We start from the raw sequence: 10,597 nt of genomic DNA, 5'->3' as shown, positions 1-10,597 counted from the left end.
ACCTATTTTTGTTTTGTTTTGTTTTTTTGAGCTGCTCTCCACCTGGTGATTAAGAGAACTGCCTCTTCCACGTAACATGTGGGATTTGCACGTGTTCCCCACACTCACTGAAATGACAGGTGTGTGTGTGTGTGTGTGTGTGTGTGGGGGGGGGGGGGGGGGGGTCATAAGATTATAAAGACACCTGTACTTGCATTTATGTATACAGTATAGTTAATATACTATACATGTCATCTACCTCGCATCCACGCTCAATTAAGAATCTCCAATTAACCTAACATGCATGTCTTTGGACTGTGGGAGGAACACAGAGTATGAGGAGAAACCCACTCCACACAGAAGGGCCCCAGCTGGGATTTGAACTAAGAACCTTCTTGAGGCAACTGTGCTAACTACCGCAACACTGTGCTATCTCTGTGTGTGCCATATATATGACTCCTATGCTGTTTCACTATTTCACTGTTTCAAAATTCCCCATGATCATTCAAAGACCAGCAAGTGCCTGTCTCTGCAGGAACCTGGGCTAATGTGGTGGGAACACAGACCGTTTTCATGACAGTGTCAGGTCTGTCAACACTGTTAAATGTCAAAATGGATCAAATTGGACCCAAAGAGTATGTAAGGGTAATGCTATTTTTCACTCCCTTTAAATGTTGTATCTAAAAACATCCTGTCTGAGTCCTCCAGCATTTAGGTGGAATCTTGACTGAAAAAACTGTTTCACAACAGATGTTTCAAACTAACAGGCCTTATGACAACAGTGCAGGTCAGGATAAAATGCATGAAAATAAATTGGAATAACCCAAAGGCTTTTTGTGAACTTCATTGAAGCTCCAAAAATGGACTCAAGAGTCTCCAGAGAAAAGGATCACCTTCAGCTTTCTCCAAACGGCACTACTCAGAAAAACTCTGGTTATCCAAAGAATCTAAAAACATCTGCTATGACTAATCTGACCACAACAGTGCACAGAAAAAGAGGTCAGAAATAGTAATGTGTTACACACAGGTCTGCTCATACTTTTAATCCAGTAAACACACTGAAACCCGAGTACAGCAATAATTAACTTAAATTTTATCTTGGGAATAACATCAGATGGCATTTTGCTGTGTCTGTTTTGTATTTGCTGGTAAAGAGCCACAGCCCTAAACTCTATAATTATGTCCACGCCCATGACTCCCACCATGTCTTCCTGACATTTTTCTCACCTTTCCTGTTGCAGCCCCACATATCCTGGCTTCCTGATACTCCTTTTAAACATGACCTAGCCGTTAGAGTATATCCAAATTGCACATATTTTAAATGATGTGTCCCCAGTGTTTCTGCCTCTTCACTTTATCAGCAGTTTATAGAGATAGTGAGCGGTTTTGCTGTGGGAGCACAGCCTCCCCCACACCAGGCTTCATTCAGCTCACATTCCTGTGGTGCTCAGAGAGGAACTCAAGTTTGTTCCTCCTACAGAGAGTGGAGTGGAGAAAGGAGGAGCAAGCAGGGGTCAGTCTTTCTGCAGACCTGGGAGAAGTCTTGAGAAACAAGCAGACAGACCAGTATTTCTTCAAGTATCTGTACCTGTTGCCTGCCATATTATTGTAAGACTATTGTTATTACTTTATGTCTGTCTATTTATATGCATACATATAATATACATATATAATGTATATAATGCCGCATGTAGCTCTTGCATTCCAGCCTAAAACTCTTTTAGGGGAAATGACAGTTTAGTTGTGGGTTTGATGTCTTGCAGTAATAGAGTAATATGTCCCCCTACTGGCGAAAAAAACGAGTATATATTTGTAACTCTGGGGAGTTCACAGCAGACAACACTGAGCTCAGCAAGACTTTGTTTGAAATTTCACTTAGGCGTGTCAAGCAAAGGTGTGTCTGGTGACTCAGTGCCAGCAGCGAGAGACACCGCGCCTGGGAAACGCCCGCCTGCTCGCATTGAGAGGGAGAGGTGGAGGAAACAGACAAGAGACAAAGCTCTCGAGTAGACTAGACACATTTGTCATCTGTTACTCTCTGAAAAACTAGCTGGACTTTCCGACCTTCGGACCAGGACAAAGTCAGTGTCAGGCTTCCTTTTTGTTTTGTTTTTTGTTTTTTTTCCTCCAAAAATGGTGAAAATTGTCATTTCCACCATCTGCCTGATGCTGGTAAGTGCTTCTAGTTTTCTTTTATAGCACCCGTACATTCGTCTTCATCTTGTCCAGTAGCTGTTTGCCGTCTGTCATTTGTCAGTGCTGTTTGCTAGCAAACATTTAAATCCCCAGAAACATTAACAGAAAGTAAACGCGACAAGCCCGTTTTTGAAACTCACTTTCACCTCCAGGTCCTGTCCGGTGTGGAGTCGTGTTTTTTCCCAGGCTCTCTCTACGTAAATGTGCCAGAAACAATCTCTCCTGGATACCAAATAGCCAAAGGTGCCCCACTGCTGACTTTTTCTGAATTCGCCCTGAGTGAGAAAGTATCAATTACACCCTGCATCTTTTCCTTCAGGCCGGTTGTTGCTGTGTTTTATGGCTCTTTTTGACTTTCTCTTTCTCGGTTTTCAGTTGAAACTGTCGGCTGTGATGCCAAGTCAACGCAGTTAAGTGTGACGGATCCGAGTTTTACAATAAAAACCGATGGGACAATTGTGACTTTAGCGTTTGTCTCAGTGGCAGAAAGAGGACGGACATTTTCTGTGTGGGCTCAGGACAATAGTGGACCGGAAAGTAAGATGGAAGTTCACCTTGTCCACAGAACAATGCAGAGCAAACATGTAAGACAGCTGATATTATAAGTCATTTATAGAGCTCAGAAGGTACAGGTTGTTTTTTTCCTAACATATCCCGACTTGTCGGTATGTCACAGCAGCGAGACAAGGCTTTCCTGAGCCGCTCTCTAAAGACGCTGGAGACCTCCGAACTTCAACATAATGGAGAATGATTCAGGGCCTTTTCCACACATAATTGAAACGGTTAAATTGAATATTGAAAGCATGATTAATAAGCACTATGGCATTAAAAAAAAAAAAAAGTTTATTGTCAATACACATTGTTCTCTTTTCCACTTCCCTCCTCAAATTATCTGATTCACTTATAAGTCACACCTATTATTACATTCTGTTCAGCTGACAGTGATTATTCGAATCTGCTGCAGTTTTGATCCCGTTTCATACCACTGCAAACTGAAAGAAGTCACGGAGGGCTGCTTATGATGAATGGGTTATGAAGAACAGAATCCTCGTTTGTTTTTCTTATATGTATGAGTTTGTTTTCTGCTGTAGCTGGTGTCAGATACGACTGCCAAGTACAAGGTATACTACACCATCGAAGGACAAGGGGTCACTACGTATCCAACTGGAGTGTTCAGTCTGAATAGTAACACTGGCGATCTGTCATTGCTCAGAGCGGTGGATCGTGAGGAGTTCCCAGAATTAATGTGAGTGTGAACGTGAAAATGATTTTGAAGTTTGGAATTAGTTACAGTAATGTTTAGCAGTCATTCTTAAAGAATGATGACTGAAATACTCGACTGGTGATTTTGAGATTCGATTCTCTACTAAGCATGTTTATTTATTATGTGGCACAACTGATATATGAATCTTATTATCTCTTTGCCTCTGCTTTCCATATTTGTGTGCATTAACCTAGTACTTTTTTTTTTTTTTTTTTTGCTTTATAGTTTGTGGTGCGTGTTTTTGACACAGTGACAAATAAGGAGACAGACGAATACTTGCCCATAAAAGTGCTCGTGGATGATGACAATGACAATGTTCCACAGTTCGTAGGCCCACTGCAGTTTACGGTTCCCGAGCAATCCCGTGCAGGTGAGGAAGACGACATATGCAACAGTATTTCTGTGGTATTTGACTTACAGTGCGGTTGCTCTAAAAAAATAAATAAATCATGGTTTACAATACAGGGACTGTGGTGGGACAGGTTAATGCAACAGACAGAGACCAAGCTGGTACCGACCATGTGAAGATCAGATATACACTCCTGACTGGATCAGATCTGTTTTTCATTCATCCAAACACGGGTGTCATCACGACAAGAACCAACGTCCTCGACAGAGAGGTGAGCACCGCTTTAACTTTGTTTATTCAGAAAAACATTGAATTAGATGATACATGTGCTTTACAAACGTATTTTCTTTATAATATTTCTTTTTTAAGGTAAACGACAAGCATATGGTGACTGTGAAAATCCAAGATCTGGATGGTAACCAGAAGGTCTGTTCACCTCAGCTACTGCAACAGTTACTCTGAGTGATATCAATGACAACCCACCAACCTTCATGCAAACAACTGTAAGTATTTAAAAATAATAATAATTAAAAGGCACAACTCAAAAACTGTAAGTGACTTGACTGAATAACTGAAATCATACATGTTGAACAATTATAGTTTTTGTACCTATTTCCCCAAATGATTGGTTGTCTGATAACACTGTTTTTTTTTCTTCTTTTTTTTAGTATGCTGCCTCTGTGAAAGAAAATGAAAATGATAAACTTCTCCTTCGAATTCCCGTTCAAGATAAAGATTTGATAAACACACCAAACTGGATATCAAGTTTGTCATCACTAAAGGAAATGAAAGTGGAAATTTCAGGATCGATACTGATCCCAAAACAAATGAGGGGCTTTTGTACGTCTCAAAAGTGAGTGACTTCATATTAATATCATTTAATAATACCGGTGGTAGCATTTTATATGAATCATATCTAATGGAAAGTCACAGCCTGTGTGACAACTGATTTTGATTCACGATGCACTTCTTAAATGACTTCTTTTTTTTCCCCCCAGCCATTAGATTATGAGAAGACCAAAAATGTAATGCTCGAGGTCATGGCACAGAATCAAGCAGAACTAAAAGGCACCACTGCCAAGTGGAATTCCATCCCTGTGGACGTTTCTGTCATCGACGTTGATGAAGGCCCAGAATTCTCTGCTCCTTCTGTCCGCTTCAGTGTCAAAGAGAACACACCAAATGACACATTGATAGGAACTTACACAGCTTTAGATCCCGAGACCAAGAGCAGCAACGGCATCAAGTAATGACTTATATTTGCCTCAAAAACTAACTTTCCCTAGCTTATGTATTCTGTTGAACACCTGAGTGTTAGACTGCTGTAGTGAATCTGCCAGTAATACACAAGTACTTTTTTCCTTGGTCTCTAAGGTATTACAAGGTCACAGATCCGGGCTCTTGGATCAATTTCGACAGAAACACTGGAGAGCTGAGGGTTGCAAACACAATTGACAGAGAATCACCGCTTGTCCACGATGGGTTTTACAACATCACCGTGAGGGCTGTTGATGCTAGTAAGTTCTTTGTAGTCCAAGAAAAAATAACTTATCTGAGCTGTTCTTCCATAACTGTGCTGAACTTTGGCACCACAATACTGATAAAGAAGTCATAATCTTCAACAGTGCACAAGCGATCCATTCTGTGCTAATTCCATTCTATATTACATGATGGATATTTGCCAAACCATGTGGAGGTAGTGCCTTCTGTGACTAAATAAAAGAGAAGGGATTGTGTGAAGCAAAACCTTAGTCATGCTCTCACACTTTCTTCTCCTTTTTCGATTTCTTCGTTACCCGTGTGCCACACAGTCTGAAAGTGGATAAAAGTACGAGCTCCACCTTCAGCTGTATTTGTCTGAACCGCTTAGTTTTTTCATGAGAACTCCAGTTAACAAGCTCTAACCTGTTAGCAAGTTATTAAGCACCAAGACATTCGCAGTGACTCATGTTCTCTTGTGCGACCTAGAGATATGGAAATTTGGCGCACACCCCGGTGCTTGGCGGAATTTGAAACTTGCCAATAGGTGACACCTGTTTTACTGTAATTAAAACGGTGTGTTCCATTGTTCCTGTGTGTCAACATGTCCACATTTGTCCTACGTGAGAATTAGTAATACCGTTTTATTTCAGGCTCCAAGACAGGAACAGGAACAGTCATCATTTGGGTGGAGGATGAAAATGACAACATTCCTACGATTCCGAGTAATCTCACGCTGTGTCAGAAAGATGGAGTGCTCGGCTCTGTGGTGGTTGTGGCTGAAGACAAAGATCAGCCTCCCTTTTCTTACCCGTTCAGCTTTAGCTTACCGGATAACAATGACGGCACTTGGTCTGTGACGGCACTTAATGGTAAGTGGTTGTTGTTGCACACAGTGAAACACACTCAAAATGTGTCTTTTAAATTGAATATGAATTCAATTTAAAAAGACACATTTTGTCTTTTTAAATTGAAGGCCCTAATTCTGTAGTGAAGCACACATGTAGTTGAGCAAAAGACTTGTGTGACAAAGTTTCAAAGTGCCGTGAATGCATCTTTTGTCTTGTTTTTTGGACTTATAAGACAAGTAAAAACTCACATACATTCACAGAAGAATACTCTGTTTTGTAAAGTGAATATTTTGTTGCAAAATCTTTGTATTAAGTACATGTTAACGTCACATGACGCAGCCTGAAATATTCTTCAGTCTTTTGTTTTTTTGGTGAAGCTTGGATCTCTTTGTAATTGTTATGTATGTGTTTCCTTCTCAGACACGGCAGCTACATTGCAGCAGGTCAAAGAGATTTATATAGGGATGCATGCTGTTGACCTGATTGTTAGAGATCTTCAGGGCAATGGTAAAACACAGACCGTGAACGTGAAGGTCTGCAAGTGCAACAACGGCGTCTGCCTTGGCAAGGACAAGTCTGTGTCATTGGGGCCGATGGGTATACTGACTCTGCTGCTGCCTGTGGCCCTCCTCCTACTGCTCTGTGAGTCTCCCACTGCTACTATCTTGATAGTGAAACAAAGCAAAAAATAGAGCACTTTTGTGTTTGGGCATTGTTAAAAAAAAAAAAAGTAAGCTGGGGGTTCTCTTGTAGCTTACTCATTGCATATTGGGAACTGCACAATGGTGCATACAACAGTGTAGTGTATAATGCTGTTATACTCATTCTTTTGATGCCTACCACACGTGAGCGCTCACTCTGAACATGCTTTGTTATTGCAGTTTTGCTCCTTGCATTTTTCTGTCTAACAAAGAGAGAGAAATTGGACCTTGATGATTCAGGAGACACTGGAGGAATCCTGCTCAAATCAAACACCGAGGCCCCAGGAGACGAAGTGGTAAGGGCAGTAATGCGGAAGTATTACCTCAAAATACAGTTCTCAAAAAAATAAACCATATTTCCTTCTCAGTTTTTCCCCTGCTGCCTAAATGATTTCATTGATGCTTGACTGCTTTTGTTTCGATTGGCAGGATGCAAATCTCATCAGTGCTCCCCCTTTTGGGGCTGAACAAGCAATAAAGGGTTCTGTTAAGGGTACAGTGCTGAATTCTGGATGGCTCGGGAACCAGAGCTCAAGCACCATTGGAGCCCACGGTGTACATGAGAATGGGATGTATGGAAGGACTGATATTTCCACAAATAATATGCAAGAGTACTATTCTGGCCAGTATGACATGAACTATGATGGTCAAGCCTATGGTCAGCTTGTTGGTAGTGGTGTAAACTTTGACAGCAGACATTACAACCAGGACGCAGGTTTTCTACATACTTGGCAAACGAATGGCCGCTATCTACATCAGGTAATGTATTTTTTTTAATACACCCAACAAAAGTATGTCTAGGTACAGAAGTTTGCTTAAAAAGTGGAAAAGAGAGAAGCAGAGAATGTGTGCAAATAAGTTTCATTCTCTGAGGTTTAACTTGCTACCTGTTCGTGCTAAGGTAAAAATCTTATGTGTAATATTATCTCGTTCTCCAAGCCCTGATAGTATCCTGTGTAAAGCTCAATATTTCTCAGCCTTTGGTGAAAAATATTTCTCTAACTTATTGGGGAGCTGTTTGCTCGATGTGTAATATCTGACTGCCAGTCATATCCTGAGCAGCTTTGTAGGTGTTGTATCCCTCCTCCTATCTTCCAGGCTTAGTCCACAGAGTAATAATACTCTTCCTGTCTCTTCCAGAAACTGGCCCGTATGGGAACAGAGGGTGATAAGTATTATGCTGATGACACGATCCACTCCTACGGGTTTGAGGGGGTTGGCTCTACAGCTGGCTCTGTTGGATGCTGCAGTGACTATCATGACAATGATAACCTTGACTTTCTGAACACACTTGGACCGAAGTTCAGAACTCTTGCAGATGTCTGCAGAAAGACATGAACAGCGACACTCCAGATTAATAGTGTTTTACTTTTAGCTGCAAAAGATGCAAAAGCCTAGGGTCTGAATGCTTAGCATGTTACTGGACACGGATAGGAAAAAAAAGAAGCAGGTGGTGTTGGTGTGTTATCTGCTAATGCTTTTTGTTGTTTCATTTCTTTTTTTTTTCGGTAAAAGTTGTTTGCACTGAAAACTATGCAGATGCTGTTAGTTGTGAATACTCTGTGTTGTATGTCACTAGCTCCATTTCCACCACAGGAGCTCGTTCCTAGGGACTGCATTCCTTTGGAGGTTTCTACCTCAGGAACCAGGGTCTAAATGAAGTTCTTGAAAAAAAAAATTTCATACCTATGTGATGGGGGGTAGCACTGCGGAAGCTTTTGGTGTAGGGAATGGAGTGTTTGTGGTTGGAAAGCAGTTTCTCATAAAATCAGGTTGCTTATTTCAAGATATACCGCAGAAATTGTTGGTTATTGTTAATAAAAACAGCACATTTCCCCCCTTATCTTTGTAAGTCTTAAGATATGAGCAGGAGAACAGACAAAACTACCTTTAGGGAACCTTTTAGTTCCTTGAAAAATGTTCCTGGGCCTAAACATTCTGGTTAATTTGGGTAGAAATGCAGCTACTGAGTGTTAATGTGTTTGTCTTAAACTTTTTTCAGATTTATAAAGATTTTTGTGTATATGAAGCAAAAGGATTTTTTTGAAAGGGTTTTTTTTTAATGTTAGTATTTTTTGTGTAATTAATCATTGCAGTAGAAAAGCATTTCTTTTTCAGTCATGTGGCTGGTTTTACTTATTAAATTTCAGGTATTGCAAATATATTTTACAAAAAACAAATCCTTAATTTAACAGAAAGTAACAACTGCCTTTCTAATATAATATAATAATAATTGTACAATATTTTATGTAAAATGACACCCTTATAATTATATCTTTTTAACCTGTTGCTTGAATTCTGCAGGTTTTCCCAATAACACAGAAATTGTATGAAACTGCTTTAATTCAGCTCCTGACTGTCAGATGGGTAAAGTTTCAGCTCACTGTCAGTCAGGTTATTGCAACATTCCCAACAGCAGTCCTGTGAAAATCAGCACGCAGGCGGGAATGGGAGGAGTAAGGTGTTACTGACACAGCCTGATTGCTGTGTGATTGCAACTGTCCACACATAAGAAAACAAAAACAAACCCAACAGTATAGAATATATATGTATATCTTGTTGTTTACATTGTAATTTGACATGAACATTAAACAATGATGTATAATTTTTGCTACGAATACCTTTATTAGTCCCACAATGGGGAAATTACACTTAACAGAACACCCATCCAAGAAATACAAACACAAAGAGACAAACACAAACTGTTTCACTTTGAGTTTTTTTTCTGCATTTAATTAGTGTGTTTGTGCTTACTGTCCATAGGGTGTATTTGTTTAAATTTTACTTTAATGTCTATTGTAATTAAAAAAAAAAAAAGAAAACTCTTCCTTATGCTGTTTTGGTTGTGCTGTGCAGAAAGGTGGGAGCAGAAATGCTTGCTTCTTGTGCTCAGTCTTTGTGTGCATGCTGGTGAATGTTTCACAGGGTGGGGCACACCAGGATTACACAATACAAAGAGTGCAATGTTCCAGCACAGTTAAACTCAGCTTCTTGGCTAATAATTACCTTCAGTCTTCTGCAGATCCAGTCGGTCTACTGGTTTTATAATAGGAACACCTATTGTTATCATAGTAACAAACTTTATTTTATAAACAAAATACTTCATAAGACATAATTTGTAGTTACAGGAAATTTGTGAAAGGGCCCAGTCACTTTAGAAATCATCAATAATATGTTTTAAAATGTGAGATTGTAGAGATAACAAACTTCAAAGATCTTTGTAAATAAATAACATTCTATAATAAATGTACTGAAACCTCAGCTGAAATCCCCCCACATTCTTGTAACACTTTGGATTATTAATTTATAGATAATTTGAGGAATCACTAAAGTTGTAAACAATTCACCAGTTTCTGATGCATCAGTGTGATGAATTACAATTGACACTGGGGCTGGAAATATGTAATCACAGGCTCTAGAGAGGGCCATCTGTCGCAGTTGTGATAATGAGTATTAAATATAATGGCGGAGAGAAAAGAAAAAAACTGGAAAATAATTTCCTGGGGGGGGGGGGGGGGGGGGGGGGGGGGGGGGTGCGCCATGTTCAAACAGTAAAATCTTGTTAAAAATATCATCTGCACAGATTATAATAATACTGTCACATTTATGGAAGGATGTGAACATCAAGGGTGTTTTTTTCAAAATCCCACTGGGGCTAATTAGGTGAATCTTGAAAATAAGTCACTTAACTGAAAATAATGAAAAAACACTTAACCCAAATATCTAAAGAATACAATCCAAGCACAGACAGTGCTACTACCCATATTTGAACAATAAA

The 10,597-nt window shown here is 39.8% G+C and overlaps 1 protein-coding gene across 1 annotated transcript; it reads left to right on the top strand.

Moving 5' to 3' along the window:
- The first annotated feature begins 1,814 nt into the window (after positions 1-1,814).
- dsc2l (desmocollin 2 like) lies at positions 1,815-9,993 on the top strand. The gene is given in 19 exon segments (XM_030752522.1): positions 1,815-2,151; positions 2,328-2,418; positions 2,551-2,759; positions 2,852-2,884; positions 2,886-2,957; positions 3,267-3,425; positions 3,665-3,809; positions 3,905-4,059; positions 4,158-4,203; positions 4,206-4,291; positions 4,457-4,547; positions 4,550-4,641; positions 4,787-5,034; positions 5,163-5,305; positions 5,921-6,139; positions 6,539-6,760; positions 7,000-7,115; positions 7,249-7,578; positions 7,960-9,993. Coding segments are annotated over 19 exon segments (2,694 nt in total). The 5' UTR covers positions 1,815-2,112; the 3' UTR covers positions 8,158-9,993.
- The last annotated feature ends 604 nt before the right edge of the window (positions 9,994-10,597 follow it).

This window comes from Archocentrus centrarchus, chromosome 17, assembly GCF_007364275.1.
Source record: "Archocentrus centrarchus isolate MPI-CPG fArcCen1 chromosome 17, fArcCen1, whole genome shotgun sequence".
In the NCBI taxonomy this organism is placed as follows: domain Eukaryota; kingdom Metazoa; phylum Chordata; class Actinopteri; order Cichliformes; family Cichlidae; genus Archocentrus; species Archocentrus centrarchus.
The sequence above is the reverse complement of the archived record's forward strand: the minus strand, read 5'-3'. Positions and strand labels throughout refer to the sequence as shown.